The following is a 22,442-nucleotide window of genomic DNA, read 5'->3' as shown; positions in this document are numbered from 1 at the left end:
GACCAAGCTAAGTTGAGACCTGAGTGTCACAAGGAGCCAGCCGTGCCAGGAAGAGGGTGCAGCCAGTGCAAAGAATCAGTGAGAAGAAACTTGGTGCCATCAAGAAACTCAGAGCCAGTGTGGCAGGGGTGCTGTGGGCCAGGAGGAGATTGGTGCAAGATGCCATGGACAGGCAGTGGGCCCATTGGGAAGGGCTTCTAGCCTAGGACAGGAGTCATGTTCTATTTCAAGTGCAGGAAAGGGTTTTAAACAGGAGCTAGACGTGATCTGGCTTACAGCTACTTTTCGTTTTTTGTTTTTTAAATTACTGTTGCTACTGTGTGGAAAACAAACTGGGCAGGAGTGCAGGGGGCCAAGATGGGAAATGGGGCCTGATCGGGAGGTCCAGGCAGCATCCAGAAGCAAGGTGATGTTGGTTGGGATAGGGAGGTGGCAGTAGACAGGAAATGAGGAGACAGACCTGGCAGGTTTGTGTGGTGGGATGTCAGAAAAGAGGAACAAAGAGGATTTCTAGGTCTCGGGCCTGAGCAACTGGGACGATGCTGAAGCTTTTTCTCTGATCAGAGTGATCCCAGGAGGAGGCTGACTTATTCACGAGTGACCTGGGGGTATGGAATTCCTGGAGTTTGGGTGAGTCACTCCTTACGGTAATTCTAGTCATGTGCTGCACATCACACACACACACACACACACACACACACACACACACACACACACAGAAGCACACTGCTGGCTTTCTGCATGTTCCTATCATGATTTGTTCTTTCCTACTGAATTGATCCAGGCAGTTTGACTCATCTGCAGCAGTGGGGGGAATCATAGCCAGTGGGCCAGGTGGCCTGGTCTGCAGGGTGGGGAGACCTGGAAAGGAGCCTCCCAGGAGCGGGGCTCTGATTCCAGACATTGAGAGCCACAGGTTGATCAAGCGCTGCAGTTTGGAGAACAGTTACTTCACAGATATCTAAGAAGGCAGATGTGTGGCATTCACATAATTCCGACTTTGGAGTCTTTTATTCAGGAAGTGCCTCTGCTCCTTGTGTCTAATGTAGTGCCTCAGGTGCCCTCCTTTGAGGTTGTTGAGAAGGTGGTGGTAGGCACAGGCTGCCTGTTTCGGGCTTTCCTGAGCCTTGGCTCAGGTGGGAGGCAAAGTGGGTGAAGGGGTGAGGAGTTGGAGGGCAGAGGAAACCAACGTTTGCACCTCTAATAACTCATTCTCATGCCCTTCCTCATAGCTGTGCCTGCGCTGCTCCTCAGAAAGTCCTAGTCATGAACTCTGCTGACCCTCACCTTCCTCACATTCCCACAACATTGGATGCTTCATCAGCCCCTTCTTGAAAAATCTCCTTTCCTTGGCTTAGGCCTCTCTTCACTGTTCTGACAGCTGGATCCTCCCTGACTGCTTTTGTTCCTCTTGCCCACTGGATAGACATATTCTGTGAGGCTCTGACCCCAATTCCTGCCCTCTCATTCACTTCCTATTCCTTGTGGATCCCACGGCACAGAGAGCTTCACTATCACTTCTGTGCCCAGTAGAGGCCGTCTCCTCAGCTCATGCTCGGCGTCCTTCCACAGTCCTAGACCCGTGTTCCCACGCCTCCCTGCACAGCCCTCTGCTGCATGTTCCTTTGACAGCTCACGCTTGGCATGTCTGAAATCAAACTTTGGTTTCCAGGAAGTGATAGTGAGTGCCAGAAGACTCTCTTAGCAGATTGTGTTTTGGACTTTGAGGCAATATGGTAGACTGAGCTGATGGGGAATAAGCCCCTCCCTCCCGATTGCCAGCTCCAAACATACAAACACAAATAAATGCTGGATAAAATACAACTAAATTAAGAACCAAGATGCAAAGCTGAACTAGAAGCCAAGAAAGGGAAGTCACCATGTGCTAGAAATAAAGTGTGTTCTCAGAGTCAGGACCGTGAGCACAACTGAGGGAGACCACTGTGTGTAGGCTTTGCAGCTGGCACTAGGGTTCTAATGTGTGTATGGAGGAGAGTCCAGGTTGCAGGCCCCATGCACATGGAGGGCTGGAACTCAGCTACGCATAGGAGCCCGAGAACCCTCAAGTGTCACTCATCAGAAAATCTCTGTCCAGCCTGAGTCCCATAAATGCATGAGTAAAAAAAAGTCACCTATGGGAAACTGTCACCCTAGCTTGGACCTTGGGCACCTGTGGGGTCTGTATACAAGAATTGAATTGGTGTGGGGACCCCAGGCCAAGCAATGAGGGGCAGTGTCCTATGGAGATTCAGAGTGTAGACTCTTGGGTGCCAGGGTGGCTCAGTGTTTGAGTGTCTGCCTTTGGCGCAGGTTGTGATCCCGGGGTCCTGGGATCAAGTCCTCACATTAGGCTGCTTCTCCCTCTGCCTGTGTTTCTGCCTTTCTTTTTTTTCTTTTTCTTTCTTTCCTTTTTTTTTTTTTTTTTGTCTCTGCCTTTCTGTGTGTGTCTCTCTCATGCATAAACAAATAAAATCTTTAAAAAAAAAAAAAGAGCAGACTCTTGAATCAGATACCCAGGCTCAGCCTCGGATCTGCCTCTGTGGTAAGGGTTAAATGAGCAAATAATTGAAAAAATGTTTAGAACTGTCTGGCACATGGGAACTGTGTTGGGTGAGTATTAGCTGCTGCTGTTATTGTTGTTAGCATTATTTTTGATTCTCCTTGATCGTTCTCAAATGAGCCAGGCCGGGTTGTCTCTGAGCTGAGATCATCACCATCTTTGGGCTGCTCTTCTTGCTCCTGGACTCTGGCCCTTACTCACAGCACTGCTGGGGTGATCACCTCAGAACAGCTCTGGTGTCTTCACTTTCTTGATTAAAGACCATTTTTTCATACTCCCCCACCACTTGCTTGGTTGGAATCTCTGCACCCACCACTCCTCCAAAGTGAGAAGTTCCAATATAACCTTTTTGATGCCATTCTTTTTAACCTGCCATTTGAACATTCATTCACCACCCCCAGTTTTATAATAATGCATATATTGTCAGCCATTTAAAAAAATATTTATTTATTCATGAGACACACACAGAGAGGGACATAGACATAGGCAGAGGGAGAAGCAGGCTCCCCACAGGAAGCCCGATGTGGGACTCAATCCCGGCACCTGGGGTCACACTCTGAGCAAAAGGCAGACACTCAACCACAGAACCACCCAGGTGCCCCTGTCAGCCAATTTTTAACCATCATCTGGATTCCTAACTTTGAACTCCAGCGGTCCCTGAGAGTCAGGGGAGATGCAGAGCTGGGATAAGAGGATTGGAAAGCCTTGATGGGTGTTTTTTTGAGGGAAACTTATATTTGAGAGTATGGTGCTTAAAGAGTGCTCACAGGTAGTGAGCATATTTGCAGAGTGTAGAGGACACTGTAGAGGCATTTTGGCAACAGCAGCAAATATTGAAAGGTTTCATACCTACTTCACACCTACTTCCTGACCTCAAAAAACAAACCATAAACCTTTCAGTTGTGGCCAGCGGGGCATCTGCTACTGCCAGCAACACAGCAACTTAGTGCCCGAAGTCATGTGCGGAAGAGATGCAAGAGTTGGCCAAAGGAATTTCCTGTTCGTACACAGCCACAATCAGCTCATTCTTTCCCCTTTGATTAGTATTTGCTGTTCACTCTTAGCTGCTTGTGATTGATATCCTGTTTACAAGTTGACTGGAAGTATCAGAAAAGTAGAACAGGTAATCAGAATGGTCATCATTTGTCCATGGTTTACAAATGGCAACATTAAAAACATACTTTGCCAAGTGGCGAGTTTCCATCTCTCTACTACCTTTCTAGTGTTTTAAAAATTATTATTAATTTTTTTTATTTGAGCTTAGTTGACATAGAATGTTACATTAGTTTCAGGTATACATCATAGTTATTTAACAAGTTTATACATTATACTGTGCTCACCACCAGTGTAGCTACAAGCTGTCACCATATAATGCTTATTACAATATCATTTACTATATTGCTTATGCCAGGCCTTTTGTTACTGTGACTTATTCATTACATAACTGGAAGCCTGTATCTCCCCTTTCCTTTCATGCCTATTTTGCCCATCCCCCCCAATGCCCTTGCCTCTGGCAACCATTAATTTGGTATTTATAGGTTTGATTCTGCTTTTTGTTTCTTTGTTTATTCATTTGGTTTCTTTTTAGTTTTTTAGATTTTTTTTAAAGATTATTTATTCATGAGAGACACACAGAGAGAGACGGGGGGTGGGCAGAGACACAGGCAGAGGAAGAAGCAGGCTCCATGCTGGGAGCCCGATGTGGGACTCGATCCCGGAACTCCAGGATTATGCCCTGAGCCAAAGGTAGACACTTAACCGCTGAGTCACCCAGGCATCCCTATTAATTTGGTTTCTGAGTAAAATCATATGGCATTTGTCTTTCTCAATCTGACTTATTTCACTTGGCATAACACCCTGTAGGTCCACTCTTGTTGTCACAGATGGCATAACCCCATCCTTTTTTATAGCTGTGTAATATTCCATTATATGTAAATACTTCGTTGTCCTTATTGATTTGTCTGTTGATAGATTTATAATTTGCTTCCATATCTTGGTTATTGTGAATAATGCTGCAGTAGACATAGCAGTGCATCTACCTCTCCAGTCTTGTCCAAAGCAACATGTCTGCTATGCTGCTGCTCCCTTGAGTGTTCCTACCTCCAGGCCACTGTTAGTGCTTTCTTTTTTCGGCTTTGAGGGTCTCTCCAGCCCTGTCTCTGCTGGTTGAAATCCTTAAAGACTTGTTTCTATGACTGCCTCTTCCTGAAGGTCCTCCTCATAATGGAGTTTGTTCTCTCTGGAGTCCTCTTGTGTTATTTCTGACTCTTCATGTCTTAGCAGGCCTTTTTCATTGTTCAACCAGGTTGGGCAAATGGGGATATACACTTGATGCCTGACTCCTCACCCACCTAGACCAAGGATGGGCCCTTGGCAAACTTCCATTTGGGGACTAATCTTAACCTTCTGGCTCTACTTCTGGGGCTTTGTGAGAGTATCTCCCTGGGGTTACTATGAGCACAATTGAAAAAAATGTAGCAAAATTTTTGGAAACACATGATAAAAATTTTCCTATAAGATTATACATTACATATGTATGTATGTGAATGTATGTGTATGTATATTTGTGTGTACATGTAAACTGTTAAAGGATAAGTTTTCTTTAAAGGTGAACTCATGACTCACACAGATATAAAATGAATACTTGCCAAAGATTTTATTTAACTCGTTAATTAGTGAGAGAACCCATAAGATCTTACAACCAATAAAATGTTATCAAAAGAGAATCCTGAACACTATACTTTCATAGTTATGTAAGGAATGCCAAAATAAAATTTTTAATGGGTACAAAACTAGTATTCCCTGGGTGAAAATCAGTGACATTGGTTGAGACATAGTTTGCCTTTCTGTGGACAGGCATTATTGGCATGACTACATTTTCCGCAAGTTAACTTCTACCTGTACAGAGTTTCACATAGCCTTAGTCAAAGACAAGTGGAGACAGACAGCTAGCCCCGACACCTCCTAAGTTTCCAAGTCACAAATTTCCCTTCTTTTTACTTAATGACAGGCTCCATTGCTAATAGTTTTCATTAGACATGTGACTTGGTAATTTGTTTTTCAGAAACTGATAGTTTGTATCAAAAGAGGTAAAAATGACTTCTCCTAAGTGCCCTTGCCTTACTCCTTATTCATTTCATACTCTGTCTGATGAATCCATTGGTCCATAGATTGTCAACGGCACTAAAAATTCTTTCCATACCAACAGTAGACACTGGAATTGAGATAGAATTTTGAGCCAGTTTTAACATACTTGGAGCAACAGGCTCTTTGTTGAAAAGCATTTCCACGTATCAAGAAATGTTACTCTCTCAAGGCGAGGGAACAAGATACCAGTGTCCTCATAGAGAGGATTTGGAGGGACTTTTTCTTTTTCCCTCCATGGAGACAGCTCCCAGATTTGAACTATTTACCAGATGAGGAAAGTTTTCATCATTAGTTGAATACAAGTGCCACATGTAGGTTCTCAGAGTGTGTATGATAAGGGAAATTTCCGAGCAACCCATTTGACCATGATTTGTGATATTCCTGGCTTTTGACTCTGTGGTTTATAAGTCCCATTTATCCCATGCAGCTGACATGTGGCATCATGAAAATTATGAAATATTAGTATTTTTTAAAGATGTTATTTTTTAAAGATAATTATTTATTTATTCATGAAAGGCAGAGAGAAAGAGAGAGAGAGAGGCAGAGACACAGGCAGAGGGAGAAGCAGGCTCCATGCAGGGAGCCTGATGTGGGACTTGATCCTGGGACTCCAGGATCACGCCCTGAGCCAATGGCAGGTGCTAAACTACTGAGCCACCCAGGGATCCCCTAAAGATGTTATTTATTTATTCATGAGAGACACACACACACAGAGATAGATAGAGGCAGAGACATATGCAGAGGGAGAAGCAGGCTCATGCAGGGAGCCGGATGTAGGATTCGATCCTGGGACTCAAGGATCATGCCCTGAGCTGAAGGCAGATGCTTAACCACTGAGCCACCCAGATGTCTCTATGTAATATCAGTATTGTTTGATTTTTACTTTGCGATTTTAGTGTACTTTGCATCTGTGGTCACAGACTCTTTCTTAATCCTAATGTTGTATATTTTTGCTTTTTGCCCTATTTGTAGAGAAGGTCTATCTGTTTTGTTGATATAAAAAGTAGTTCTTGGGTCTACTTTGGCATTTAGTTTTATAACATAATCAATTTCTAATTTTATTTTATTTTTTAAAAAATATTTTATTATTATTTATTTGAAAGACAGAGGTAATGAGAGAGAGCATGAGCAGTGGGGAGAGGTAGAAGCAGGCTCCCTGCTGAGCAGGGAGCCCAGTGCAGACTCAATCCTAGGACCCTGGAATCATGACCTGAGCCCAAGGCAGACGCTTAACCAGCTGAGCCACCCAGAAGCCCCTTGATTTCTATTTTTATCTACTAATTGATTTCCCTTACTCTTCTCCCCCATTTCCCTAGCTTCTGGGGTTGAATGTTTAGTGCATTTATATTCTCACTCGTTTAATTTGAAAAGAGTTTAAAACCATGCATTTTCCTCTCAGTATAGTTTTGGCCTCATCACATAGCTTAACAAATGGTTTCTTCTTGTTTGTGGTTTGTAAATAGTACATAATCCTGGCTTTTATTTTTTTCTTTTACTGAACAGTTACTGGAGTTTTCAGAATTTTATAAGGATTTGAATTTTCAAGTTATTCTTAGTTTTTCCATTCTTTTATTCAACAAATACTTAGGCAATGTGTTGTTTGTGTTGAGAACCATACCAGGTTTGGGGAATGGTGGTACAAACACAGCCAGCATCGCTGCTGTCTTCATGGGAATTGCTGTTTGCTGAGTGAGACACATGTAATTGCACAATTAATCCTAGTCATTATAAATATTGTGGAAGAAATCTCAGGGTGCCTCAGGGCTTCTCAGCTTTGCTAGAAGTGAAGTTGCCTGTTGTATTTAGTGAATTCTTCCTTGATCTTATTTTCTTACCTCTTTTCCTGAGCATGAACGCTTTCAGTATTTGCTTGACTCGGGCAGGGAAGTAATTTATGTTCTTCTATATAGTTTTGATGGCTCCTTTCTGAGGCTTCCCTTAAAGTCTGAAATCTCAAGGATCCTCGATTAACATGAGGTTTTCAGTTTGTGGCTCTACTTGTAATAAAAGTTTAAAACATGCATGAATAAATGCTGTTATCTATAAATAAGTCTTAAAAAATTTTTTCAGCATAATACATGCACATTAATTTTAAAATCACGGAGTATGGCAAGGCTTAGTGAAACAACTAAGACTCATTGATCTGTCCTTCTATACCCCATTCATTCCCCAGAGGCAACCACTTCCAGTTATTTAGTGGTTTCTTCTGGTAGTTTCTGTCACATTTCCAACAATGTGCTTTTGCTACAATTTCTTGATCCACTCACTCTAGATAATGGTTGTTGACTTCTTTTTAAAATTTTTTTTTAATTTTTATTTATTTATGATAGCCACAGAGAGAGAGAGAGAGAGAGAGAGAGAGAGAGAGGCAGAGACATAAGCAGGCTCCATGCACCGGGAGCCCGACGTGGGATTCGATCCCAGGTCTCCAGGATCGTGCCCTGGGCCAAAGGCAGGCGCCAAACCGCTGCACTACCCAGGGATCCCTGTTGTTGACTTCTTTATATGATGATTGTTGGTGTAGTTTCCCTGAATACCTTCTATTTTTCTTCAGAAACACTCATGTTACTGGGGCACCTGGGTGGCTCAGTCGGTTAAGCATCTGACTTTTGGTTGTGCTAAGGTCCATCTCAGGGTCGTGAGTTGTATATGTATGATACATATACAAAATATTTTTTAATTGACTATTAATGTTTTGGTAAGGCTGCTGGTCAACAATAGGATATTGGTAGTTAAGCTTTGGGGAAGTCAAAAGTTACATTTGGATTTTTTACTGTGTGGATGATCAGCTCCCTAATCCCTATATTATTCAAGGCTCAACTTTATATATATATAAAATTGTATAAAATTATGTAAAATATGTAAGTATATAATTTTTAGATTATTTTATCTATTGTGTATAATAAACATATTTTATAGTATATTACAAGATTTTTAGATAATATATAAAAATCTTAAAATTATTTTAATTTTCTTACTATGTATAATAAATAGATCTATTTCTACCCCAAACAATGTGAGCCATCTCTTTCTCTGGAGATGTCTCTTCCAGGGCTGATACTCTGTGAACCAGTGATTCTGAAGGCCTGTTGTTTATCTGTTATCTCAGAGACTCCTGGATTGGCTCCACTGTTTCCTATATCCCATACATTCCTTTACTTGGTTTATTCCTTTATTTTGCTAGAAGAGGTTCTCAAGTAGTTTTCAAATACATGCATGGGAAATAGATGTTCTGAGTCTTCTGGCATCCTGTGCATTACTACTTAGAAATCTGATGCCATCCTGAATTTTATCTGTGGGCACAGAATGGAGCAGATGAGTGAAGTTAACCAGATCCAGCCCTTCTGGATGTGTGTGTGAATATGTGTAGTTGGTGGAGGTGGGGTGGGGTGGGGGAGGCGTCGTGAGGGGGTTGGTAGGAAGTATGTGTATAGAGGCAAGGTTAACAGAGGGAGGTGTGACCTGGAGGAGTCTGGTTTTAAATTTAGGGAGCAAAAAAAAAAAAAAAAAAAATAAATAAATAAATAAATAAATAAATAAATAAATAAATAAATAAATTTAGGGAGCACACAAATGTGGCTGCCTTTCGTTGTCTCACTCTGCTAAAGAACCCCAGTTGTTGGTTTGAAGTCACTGTGCAGGGTGATTTTTCAGGAACATCCCCCAGGTCTTTAACCTTATAGTGGCCCGGTCATATCCATCTGTCAGGACACAGATGATAGGCTGATCACCTCTGTGGTACTTGCATAGAAGCATTTGACAGGCTAGACAGCTGGGCTAGACTTGGCGGGAGACATGGGCAGTCCCCGAATGGGGTCCAGAGAACCAGTGGTGTAAGCATTGGATGGCAGCATGGCTCAACTGCAGGGGATGCAGATAACAGGGGTTTGTTTGACTGCTGGATGAATTCAGAGGGGTTCTAGGTTGCATTTAGTAATGACTTCCTGGGCAACAGAGTGAGGAATCTACTCAGCTTTACAGTGGAGCAGTTCACAGCTAGAGTATCCGGTTCTTTTTTTTTTTTTTTAATAAAATAATTTTTATTGGTGTTCAATTTACCAACATACAGAATAACACCCAGTGCTCATCCCGTCAAGTGTCCCCCTCAGTGCCCGTCACCCATTCACCCCCACCCACTGCCCTCCTCCCCTTCCACCACCCCCAGTTCGTTTCCCAGAGTTAGGAGTCTTTATGTTCTGTCTCCCTTTCTGATATTTCCCACACATTTCTTCTCCCTTCCCCTATATTCCCTTTCACTATTATTTATATTCCTCAAATGAATGAGAACATACACTGTTTGTCCTTCTCCGATTGACTTACTTCACTCAGCATAATACCCTCCAGTTCCATCCACTTTGAAGCAAATGGTGGGTATTTGTCGTTTCTAATGGCTGAGGAATATTCCATTGTATACATAAACCAAGAGTATCTGGTTCTGATCTGGGTGTATGTTGTTCTCTGGTGAATTTCTCATCCTCAAGTGTTCATTTCAAGTACTCCTCTCTATGGAGAGCTTTCCTTGACACTTCCCTTGCCCATAATTTATTTATTTGTCTGGGTTCTTGGTCTCTGTTTGCTTGCCACGTTGCTATAATATACACCCCTCTCCTCTATTGAGTCACATTCCCAAGGATTCTCAGACAAGTCACGTTATCTCTGTGATATTGAACCTGCTGGTTTGGCCCCGTGTTTGTCACCGGGCTTTGTAAAGGTCAGATGAGTTAGATGTTGTGGTGTACAAAAAGCAAATGCATTTGCTTACATGATATTGAAGAGCAGCCTCAGTTCACAAGCCAGTTGAGCAACCATTGTTCCTAGCATCTGTGTAGCATCTCTTCTTTGATGTGTCCTGAATTTCTCAGTGGGGGAAGAAAAGCTTGCTATTTATTCTCTAACTTCTTCAGCACTGGAACCTTTTTTCCCAGCTTATTCTTTGCCTCTCTTCCCTGAAGTCCTTAAACTGTCACTGCTTAGCTGGGCTGTGGTTTGGCTACATCCTCTGTGACCCTGAAGGCCAAGGATAAAGGTAATGGGCAGGGCCTGCTCAGAGCAGTTTGGGCTCTCTGATGTACCAGACATGGCCTGAGTCAGGGATTTGCAAACCGAGGTCCTAGGAATTGCACTGTATTTGTACTAAACCCAAAGGGGTTACTTGAGTACAAAAGGCCTGCATCCCCTGGTGCTGGACAGTGACTGTTCCACTTTTCCATGTTGCATGACAGGGCATTTGAACACTGGCCTACTTAGTCTGGTGGATGTGGCAGGGCTGCAGGCTCACATCTTTGCATAGACCATCAGAGCCTCCAAACCAAGCTTGTCCAGGGATGCCCCATATATCCTGCTGGGATCAGCCATTGATCTCAAATCCCAGAGGCACTAGGTTCTGGAAGCTAAACTTGGGGGAGCTCCCAACGTCAGCCACATGCCATGCCAAAGCCAGCCCTCTGTGAGTGACCCTCTGAGTGACCCTCTCTGAGTGACCACATCCTCTTGTGAAGCCTGGTCTCCCAGCCTAGACTCCTATCCTCAAAGCCATTTTATTTAAGGAGCCTTATTGCCATTTCCTGCACCGGGTCTTAACCTGGGACTTGCAGGACAACCACAACATGAGTCCTTAGCATCAAGTCTAGAAAAGCAGGAATTCAGATTTCTATTCCTTCCTACTAAGAAGGCTCCTTAAGCACAGTGACCATCTTTTCACTGATGACCCAGCTTTACATACTATAGACCAAGCTTTACATACTAGAGACCTCCGTCCAAAAGGATCTTTATGTACCTGTGGCTGTGGGTACCTGTTCATCTTGACTTTGCTTAACTAAGTCACCTCGTAGATGACTGCATATGAAAAAGAAGTTTGGCTTCTTTTAATTATAGTATAAGGGGATCCCTGGGTGGCACAGCGGTTTGGCGCCTGCCTTTGGCCCAGGGCACAATCCTGGAGACCTGGGATCGAGTCCCGCATCGGGCTCCCGGTGCATGGAGCCTGCTTCTTCCTCTGCCTGTGTCTCTGCCTCTCTCTCTCTCTCTCTCTCTCTGTGACTATCATAAATAAAAAAAAAAAAACTAAAAAAAATATTTTTAAAAAAAATTATAGTATAAGTATGACACAGCTATAAACTACAAGAAATCTGGGATAGCGTAGATTGGAGAGGTGGCCTGGCTCTGGGCAGGCACAACATACACGAGTGGGCCATGTCTAATTTCCTGGGCCTTTGGCAGTAGTGACGATACTGAAGAAAGAGCCAGAAGCTATGGACCAGGGAGAGACCTGATGTAGCAATGCAGTAACTCTGGGGGACCTCTCGTCTATAATGGGCTTCACCCTGTAAGCCATTTGCTGTTGTTTCTATGCACCCACGGAAGCAGGTACTGGTGCAGGGTATTCTGGTATCATTTAGAATTGTGACTAGGTAACTATGGAGGATGTCTTACAAGTGTGAGATTCTCTGAAAAATGACAAAATCAAGGCCATCAAACTTTCCATTTTTGCGTACAACAGTCTCTTATAATCATGAGTTGTGCCCAGGACTCGGCACACAGCAGACATTGTTTAGGATGTTTCACTCAGTCTTTGTGCACAGTTACCCTTTTTTTTTTTTTTTTAAAGCTTCTGGTTTATTTCACTTCTCTCTCATACTCTGTATTTTCTTCTCACTTCAGCTTTTGAATCGGAAAGACAAGACCACCTTTGAGAAATTGGACTACCTGATGTCTAAAGAAGATAATTACAAGCGGACCCGGGAATATATTCGAAGCCTGAAGATGGTTCCCAGTATTCCCTATCTAGGTAGGAGACTGAATTGGCTTATTTATTAAGAAACCTTCTCAGTGCCAAATAAGATGTTTTTACAAAGTTTCTAGTTGAGAAATTTTCTAGAAGCAGTGTGGACCATGGATAAAGAGGTAATTGGTTAGCTCCTAGGATTGGAACAGATCTTTGATACTTCCCAAGAATGGGAACCTCACTGAGGGCCTTGAAACAAGGGATACTCTGCTTCTTATATAAGTAACCTGTGAATCACACACCTCCCCAGCCTACAATCTAGAGGGGTCACAAGACTTAATGGTTCATCCATATCCTCTTGAACCTGGGGAACCCAGGCCAAAACTCTTCTGTTCTGGTTCTCTGGGAGTTATTAGCATATTCCATAAGATTTGTAATAACAAAATTATAATAATTATTGAATTTTCTGATTAGTAAATAATACATGTTCATTGCCAAGAATTAGGAGAAGAAAATTCATATTATTTATTATCCCACATAGATCTAATCACTGTTTTGCATCATGTCCTTTAATTTTTTGGGTACATATAACAATCCATGTTTATAGTGAATATTTAATGTTATTAAACCCCATATGCATGGATTTGCCAAACTTGAATTTGCTAATATTGACAGGTTATTTCTACATTTTTGTTATTAAAATGTTGCAGGGAACATCCTTATGCAAAAACCTCTATATAGTTATGATTATTTTCTTACAATAAATTCTTAGAAGTGTGATTATTGGGTCACAATGTATGTAGAATTTTGCTTTCTTATTTTTGTTTTCAAAACACTCTCCATAGAGGCTGTAGCAACTTACATATTCTCGACATAAACAAACACTGTGTATTTTCATCTGTGTGGGGTTTTTTTCTTTTCCTTTCTCTCGCTCTCATTTTTTTCTTTGCCAATTTGATAGGTGAAAAATACTTCTTGTAGTTTGGGTTTCACGGTCATGCTAATTTTATGAAAAAGTATTTATACCTTTTTATGACCTAAAAATAGTACTAATAACGAGGGAAATTAAAGTTTTATAAAAGTGGCTCCCTAAAATTTTCAGAGATCTAGTGTTAATTTCCTGGAGATATGTTTTTGATAACTTACAAATGCCTTCCATGAAAATTGTTTTCTAATTCCTTTTTTTTTTTTTTTTTTTTTTTGAGGGAGATGCAAGTACGAGTGGGGGAGGGGAAGTAGGAGGAAGAGAATCTTAAGGAGGTTCCATGTCCAGCATGTAACCCAATGTGGGGCTCAATCCCACAACCCTGAGATCATGACCTGAGTTGAAATCAAGAGTCAGAAGCTAAACCGAGCTACCCAGGCACCCCTGTTTTCAAGTTTTTTAAAGTCATTTTGGGAAATTTAATTTTAGTAGAAAATTGTCCACTTGACCCAAGTTTTAAAAAGTATTTGCATAGCATTCTTTTTCTCATTTAGTTTTCTTTGACCATAGTTTTATATAATATTCTCCTATAAATTTTAGCCTCTTATGTGTGGATGGTTGTATTTGTTTTGCATTGCTGATAGTTTGCATTTTTGTTTTCTCTTTCTTTTTTTCGTTTACTTTGTCAGAGGTATGTCTGTTGGTCTTCCCAGAGAATTAGACTTTGTATTTATCAGTCACATTGTCCTTCTGCTTTCTAGTTTATTATATTATGTCAGCCTAAAATGTGCTTTTTGTCTCCACATTTTAGCACCTCTGAAGTTGGGATGCATCTTTCAATTGATGGCAAACAAAGCATTGTGATGTTGTTTAATTGGCAGTGGTTTTTCTTAGTTATACATAAAATGACAGTGTGTTTTATTTTTTTATTTTATTTTATTTTATTTTTTTTAAAGATTTTATTTATTTGAGAGCGAGCGAGCGCACATGAGCAGGGGGAGAGGGAGAGGGAGGGGCAGGCGCCCCACTGAGCAGGGGGCCCAAGGTGGGACTCCATCCCGGGATCCGGGGGTCATCACCTGAAAGGAAGACAGATGCTTAACCGACTGAGCCAGCCAGGCTCCCCGGAAGGGCCTTTATTTATTTATTTAAATATTTTTTTATTCATGAGACACACACACAGAGAGGCAGAGACACAGGCAGAGAGAGAAGCAGGCTCCATGCAGGGAGCCCGATGTGGGACTCGATCCCGGGTCTCCAGAGTCACGCCCTGGGCCGAAGGCAGGCGCTAAACTGCTGAGCCACCCAGGGATCCCCGACAGTGTGTTTTAGAATGATGTCCTAAATTTGATGAAATATGGAATTTCTGCTTTGTCTTTTATAGTTCATCTCTCCTGTTTTCCTTATGTTGTTTTGTTGTTTCTATTAACTACTTTGGTTGTATTATTGGCTCATTTGTATAAATATTACTTTTTCCTCTTTAATTTGGAAAACAGTTAAGGGCATACATTTTGCCCTGATAGCTGCTGCATGTTTTGTGATACAGTTTTCTCAGTGATATTCTTTAAATGTTCTGTGATTATAGTTTCAGTTTTTCCTTTATCCAAGTAATAGTTAAAGAAGTGGTTTTTTTTTTTTTCATTTTTTAAGGGCTCGAATTTTCTTCTTGTTTTCAAGTGGCTTTATGGAGATTAGAATTTATGTCCCATCCATTTGGAGGGTCCAGTTCAGTAGTTTTCAAAGAATTGTGCAGCCATCAACACAATTTTGCAACATTTTCATCATCCCAAAGACAAACCCTATGCCCGTTAGCGGTTACTCCCTTTTCCTTCTGGCCACATCTCTTCTGCTCTCACTCCCAGCCCTCAGCAACTGCCAGTCTACTTTCTCTATATATAGATTTGCTTATTCTGGACATTTCATGGAAATTTAATGGCACAGTATATGGTCTTTTATGACTGGCTTTTTCCCCTTTAGTATCATGTTTCCAAGTATTGGAACATAATCCCTACTTCATTCCTTCACATTGTCAGATAACATTCCATTGTGTGGACACCATGCTTTATTTATTTATTTGATGGACATTTGAATTGTTTCACTTTTTGGCCATCATACATCACACTGCTATGAGCAGCTTTGGGTTTTAAAAACAGTCTTCTAATTTTTTTTACATGGTTTTTGGGATATGTGGCATAAATGCTTTCTAGGTTTTAACAAATGTTTGACGTTTGTAGTTTAATATAAGATCATTTTTTGTAAGTGCTTCATGGGTGCTGAAAAAGAAGAGTAATCTTGCTAATTACTCTTATAACTTCATTAGAGTATTTAAATGATTAACTTGTGATAACTTAGTCTATTAAGTACAGAAATAAATGTTGGACTCCCCTTGCATTTCAAATAGTTTCTGCCTTACATTATTTAGTATATAGTAGTTTATAACAATTGGAAGTTTATGGTACACTGTCCCATACAAAATGATCTTGATTCTGTTTGTTAATTGCTTTTACTTCTTCGATAATAATTCTGTGAAATCTCTTTAATTTTTCATTTGTATTCATTTTATAAATCTTTGACTATATTTTGGGATTGGATATTTTAGATTGCCTTAAGTGTGATCTTTGAAAACTGCACTTAGTTGGACCTAATATGAGAGACCTTGCCTTTTAGTAGGGGAATACTTTTACATACTCATTTATTCTTGTGCCATATTATTGATTCTGTGCTTTCTTTTTTATGCTTTTTTATTCTTTCCTTGTCTTTTCTTATGACTTACTGTAAACTGCAGTGTCTTTCTACTTAATTTGCAAATCCCCACCTCAGATCTGTAGAGGGAGGGCATGTTGATGCACATAGCTCACAAACCCATTCCCACTTTGCCTGAGGCTGATCTGTTGAGGGATGACATTGATACTGTTAGGATGAGGGGGTTGCCTAATGCAAGCCTGGTGGTCCTCCCAGCAGAGGTGCTTCTGGACTGTTAAGGATGGACTCTTCTCTTTTCCTAAGAATGATCATGAGAGCTGCTGCTTACTGTCTACTTTCTGTGCCTGGCACTCTGCTAGGCATTTTAATGCATTATCTCAATGAATGGTCGTAATGGTCCAGTGAATAAGCAGGCACTGAGAGGTTGCCTAGGGTCACATAACTTGAGAGTGGCAGAGCCAGGACTTGGCCCACATTGTCTGGCCGTAAGCCCTAAGCTCTCAATATCACCCTCTCCTGATGCCCCATCTCCACTGTCCAGGTCATTATTTTCCTATTCCTCCCTGGCAGTTGCTACCTGTGTGTCCCCTGTCATTTATGACTTGAGGGTAGCCTCCACCAGACACTAAATGAAGGCGGATGAATTGTCTTGACTCTTTCTTGTGACACTCTCCGTTCTTGGACCTCAAGGCAGTGCTGTTTTGGGCTTTTGAGGGCAAACTGGACCAATACTGTCTCCCCTTTCTGACCCCTGTCCCTTGTAATCAGACCAAGTATATGAGTTACCTCCTTGGGCCACCAGCCAGAGGCCCCTCATGCATTACCCAGTGGCTCTCGTCAGGCCACAGGATGGGTCTGCACTTGCAGTGGACATGTAGCCTGTGCCAGCCCTGAGTTACTGGAGTTGTGGCCCTTCTTGGCCTTGATGGCTTCATCTCAGCTGCCTCTTCCTGGAGTTAGGTAGTGGAGAGGCTCTGTGTGGGCCTCAGTGTGGCACAGCGCTTCTGCTTCTACCTCCAAGAGCCCAGCTTAACTGCCCTGCCCCTGTGCTTCCAGCCTGATGGCAATTTCCCACTCCCCTCAGTCAGTCAGGCTGCATTTCTCATGCTCCTTGCAGCATGACTCCCTGACATACACGAGCAAGAGGAAGAGAACAGGAGGTGACCCCAACACGCTTTCCATTCTCAGGACTGTGTGCAGGGGCTTACCATGGGGAGAGCACTACAGTTTCGTTAGAAAGAATGAAGCAGGATCCCGCTCTGAGGCTTAGAGGGCTCATGGTCTTGAGGACAACTGGGGCCCAACCTGCCCGTCAGATCCCTGTGGACAGACCCTGCCCACATCCAGGTTGTGGTTTCAGTACTGGTTCCTCTTGGAAACCCAGCCTGTCCCAGGGCTGGATTTGTTTATTGCAGGGGGAATAGTTACATAATTCCTGGAAAGTACAATGTAGGAAAAAATGTCCGAAACCGTTTCTTTTTCCTTTGGCAAAGTCCTCACTGTAGGTCTTTCCCTCAGGGAGAGGGAGTTATTCTCTCGGAGGAACTTGAGGTCAGTCCCTGATATTTCCTGATGCTTTGTTGCCTCTGTCGCTGGAGATCTTGAGCGCTGCTCCAGCAGATATTTGCCTCTAATGGCGAGTATAGGGTTTACTTTTGTAATGACCTCCTAAACGTCTCTCGGAGGTTCTGTGCTAATTGATTGCCTGGGACTATTCAGGACTCTTTACTCGTGTGTCCCTCACTTCCTATAAAAGTGCCCTCACGGGGACACCTGGGTGGCTCAGCAGTTGAGCACCTGCCCCTGGCTCAGGGAGTGATCTGTGGTCTCAGGATCAAGTCCCACATCAGGCTCCCTGTGTGGAGCCTGCTTCTCCTTCTGCCTACATCTCTCTCTCTCTGTGTCTTTCATGAATAAATAAATAAAATCTTAAAAAAAAAAAGTGCCCTCACATAGTGCCAGCTGGTATTAGTAACGCTGTGAGTATGTAGTCCAGCTCCTTTGCATGCAAATTTTAGGGCCAGTTGGCTGCACTTTGGTGCACTGTTTCTCGTGAAACATTAATTCAAAAAACACTGAGGGAAAACTTACTACAGTTTAAAAATAAGATGGTCTGAAAAAGTTTCTTCCCAGTTACTTCAAAGCGTAAAAATAGTGGCGGGAAATAGGTCAATTATTTGCAGCTTAAATTGATCTGATGGCAACTCCTTGTTCATACCCAATTCAGACTGCAGTGGTAATAAAAGCAGGCCAAGGGCTGTGAAGAATGGCTCTACCATTTGTTTCTAAACAGCTTTGTTGACTTAGAGGGTGTTTGATTTTCACTACCTGTAATTCCCTCCAGGAAATAGCTACATAAAATTAAGAATGTAATGGATTTTAAAAGATTTAGAGCTGATTCTAAAAGTAACTATAGGCAGGGTGGAAAATTGGGATCTCTCAAGGAACAGATACTAGGCATTCTGACAGTTCTGAATCATAAGAAAACATTTAGACATTCTTGGTAAATTTACCCAGACTTTGATACATGAAGGAAATTTCTAGAACCTAAAGTATTCCTTCAAACCAGCAAACCGTTCCATAGATAAAGTAAGTCTTTATTTTCAAATATGGACTCTGAAGTTTAAAATGAAGGGAACTTGTTTCTGAGTTTAAACAAACTGACCTCAAAAGGACTTTCAGAAAGAAGTGTTTGTGCCGATGCCCAAAAGCCTCCCAAACAGCAAGGTGAGTGAGGGGCTAACACTCTGAGCTTGAGGGCAACATGTGCCAACCCCTTTGCAAGGCACTGTGTTCTCAGTGCTTGCCATTGAATGATGGGTGGGTACTTTTGTTAGGTGATGGATGAGCCAGACACCCTCTCTGTTCTGGTGAAGCTCACAGGCCAGACCTGGTCACCAGCAGTGAACAAGAAACTAAAAGTTAGCTGAGCTGAGCTGAGCACAATGAAGGGAAAGACAAAGGAGCAGATAGAGGGGCCCTGACCCAGTCTGGGGGACCAGGGAGGGTTTTCTGGAGCAGAGCCCTGAAGGATGAATAAGCTAGGCGAAGAGGTGGGAGGTGAGCATGCCAGACAAAGACAACAGCTTGTGCAAGAGCCCTGAAGTGGGGAAAAACATGTTTGTTGGAAAAACTGGCTGGAGAGTTGAAATTGAGGGGGAGGGTATTTTGAGAAGCAGCTGGAGTAGAATGGAAGGGTGAGATCACCTGGGGCCCAGACACTGTGAGTGGAGAGCTCAAGCCTTGATCCTCCTAAGAGCAGTGGGAAGCCATGGAGGGCTTAAAGCAAGGGCAAGGCCATTGGGCTTGTATTTAACACGTGCCACCTTGCCTGCAGCATGTGAGTAGCTTCAAGGAGATCAGGATGGAAGAGGGAAGGCTAGGTAGGGGGCCATGCAGAAGCCCACGCTGTGTCACTGTATTTCAGAAATTGCTAGAGGGGGAGGGAAAACATTTTAAACCAGTTCATTTTACTTTACTTTTTTTCATTTATTTATTTTTGAGAGAAAGAGAGCACGCACACACATGTGTGAGGTGGGAGGTGGGCCAGAGGGAGGGAATCTTAAGCAGACTCTGTGCTGAATGCCTGACATAGGGCGATCCCAGGACCCTGAGATTGTGACCTGAGCCGAAATCAAGAGCTGGATGCTCAATCAGCTGAGCCACCCATTCATTATTCATTATTTCTAATGAATTAGAAATAATTCATCTTAGAGCAGGACCTTGGAAAGACATAAAACAGTTATCAGTGAGCATGTCCCTTACACCTGATGGAAACAAATGGCATTTCCCTGTGCTTTGCCTTTGAGAATCACTGAGAATCATTTGAGCTGTGGCCCCCTTAGAGCAGCGATGAAAGGGCAAGCACAGTGCTCTTTTCATCTACCGACAGAATACAGGTGGGATTGGGCTGGCTGATGCCCAAGACACTTCTGTGTCCCAGAACATGGACCAGAGAGGCCACCACCACCCCAGGACCAAGTCCATTGGCTCCCAGTTCTGGGGTGACCACATTGTCCTGTAGCTGTCCCTAAGTTCACCAGCATTAAGGGTAACCTTTCCTTTCGTGCCCAACTGAAAAATTTCCATTCCACATGCAAGAAATCCAGACTTTTTTGTTTTCAGTTCTCCACCCGATGTGTTTCTAAGGATCCCCAAGGAATACTCACTTCTTCCACAGACCCATCCTGGTTGTTGCATGGTGCCTTAGCTGGTTGCCTGGCTCCAGACCTCTGATCCATCCCTCCAACATCTCTGCCTTTCCTACCCAGTCCCTGCAGCTGGATCTATGTGGAGCCGGGCTCCTCCTTCCTCCCCTGGGAAGCACAGTTTAGGATGGATCCGGGGATGTCATTGTCCCCAAAGAAAGGTTTAAGCTTCCATTCTGGAGTGCCTGCTCCCGGAGCTCCCAGACTATGCCCTTTCTCCTCTTTGCCTGACGGACTCATGCTGCAGGACTGACCTGCTACCCTCCTTTTCCCAGCTCAGGAGAGCCTTTGATCAAATTTCCCCTTCCTCATATTGAGGGATTCACCTTCTCTGAGGCCCAGCAAGCAGGGAAAAGCTGCCCTCTGACCCATCTCAAACATGCTTCCTGGCCAGCAGAATTATCACAAAGACAACTCCCATCTCAAGTGAAAGAAACCTTTTCTATTATTTTATAGAGTGAACAGCTGCATATTGTCTTGAATCTCATTCTTTCCAGAAGAGAATTTTGTCTTTACTTTTGCATTCTGAAGATTTGTTACCTTAAAATTCACATTTTTATGGGACTTTGTAGTCACATCCCATTTTTACAAAAAGCCACTGGATGTTATTAAAACCCCCATTTTGCCAGGGCCAGATGGCTTCCCAGGGGAATTCTATCAAACGTTTAAAGAAGAAACAATACCTATTCTACTAAAGCTGTTCCGAAAGATAGAAAGGGATGGAATACTTCCAGACTCGTTTTATGAGGCCAGCATCACCTTAATTCCAAAACCAGACAAAGACCCACCAAAAAGGGGAAGTATAGACCAATCCCTCCCTGATAAACACAGATGTAAAAATTCTCAACAAGATACTAGCCATTAGGATCCAATAGTGCATTAAGAAGATTATTCACCATGACCAAGTGGGATTTATCCCCGGGATGCAAGGCTGGTTCAACACTCATAAAAACAATCAACGTGATAGATCATATCAACAAGAGAAAAAACAAGAACCGTATAATCCTCTCAATAGATGCAGAGAAAGTATTTGACAAAATACAGCATCCATTCCTGATCACAACTCTTCAGAGTACAGGGATAGATGGAACATTCCTCAGCATCTTAAAAGCCATCTACGAAAAGCCCACAGCAAATATCATTCTCAATGGGGAAACACTGGGAGCCTTTCCCCTAAGATCAGGAAAAAGACAGGGATGTCCACTCTCACCACTGCTATTTAACATAGTACTAGGAGTCCTAGCCGCAGCAATCAGGCAACAAAAAGAAATAAAAGGCATTCAAATTGGCAAAGAAGAAGTCAAACTCTCCCTCTTTGCAGATGACATGATACTGTACATAGAAAACTCAAAGACTCGATCCAAGATTGCTAGAACTCATAGAGCAATTCGGCAGTGTGGCAGGATACAAAATTAATGCCCAGAAATCAGTGGCATTTCTATACGCTAACAATGAAACTGAAGAAAGAGAAATTAAGGAATCAGTGCCATTTACAATTGCACCCAAAAGCATAAGATACCTAGGAATAAACCTATCCAAAGAACTAAAGGATCTATACCCTAAAAACTACAGAACACTTCTGAAAGAAATTGAAGAAGACACAAAGAGATGGAAAAATATTCCATGCTCATGGATTGGAAGAATTAATATTGTGAAAAAGTCAGTGCTACCCAGGGCAATTTACACATATAATGCAATCCCTTATCAAAATACCATGGACTTTCTTCAGAGAGTTGGAACAAATCATCTTAAGATTTGTGTGGAATCAGAAAAGACCCCAAATAGCCAGGGGAATATTGAAAAAGAAAACCAGAGCCAGGGGCATCACAATGCCAGATTTCAGGTTGTACTACAAAGCTGTGGTCATCAGTACAGTGTGGTACTAGCACAAAAACGGGACACATAGATCAATGGAACAGAATAGAGAACCCAGAAATGGGCCCTCAACTCTATGGTCAACTAATATTCGACAAAGCAGGGGAGACTATCCACTGGGAAAAGGACAGTCTCTTCAATAAATGGTGCTGGGAAAATTGGGCAACCACGTGCAGAAGAATGAAACTAGACCATTCTCTTGCACCATACACAAAGAAAAACTCAAAATGGATGAAAGATCTAAATGTGAGACAAGATTCCATCAAAATCCTAGAGGAGAACACAGGCAACACCCTTTTT

General features: G+C 42.5%; 1 protein-coding gene across 12 annotated transcripts in view; it reads left to right on the top strand.

Moving 5' to 3' along the window:
- RALGPS1 (Ral GEF with PH domain and SH3 binding motif 1) overlaps positions 1-22,442 on the top strand; it is a 295,437-nt gene that overhangs the window by 122,724 nt on the left and 150,271 nt on the right. For all 12 annotated transcript variants that reach the window (XM_038549311.1, XM_038549317.1, XM_038549310.1 and 9 more), the window contains one exon: positions 12,368-12,494. In XM_038549311.1, coding sequence (XP_038405239.1) covers positions 12,368-12,494 — 127 coding nt within the window. The remainder of the gene's footprint in view (positions 1-12,367; positions 12,495-22,442) is intronic.

Source organism: Canis lupus, chromosome 9 (genome assembly GCF_011100685.1).
Source record: "Canis lupus familiaris isolate Mischka breed German Shepherd chromosome 9, alternate assembly UU_Cfam_GSD_1.0, whole genome shotgun sequence".
Classification (NCBI taxonomy): domain Eukaryota; kingdom Metazoa; phylum Chordata; class Mammalia; order Carnivora; family Canidae; genus Canis; species Canis lupus.
The sequence above is the reverse complement of the archived record's forward strand: the minus strand, read 5'-3'. Positions and strand labels throughout refer to the sequence as shown.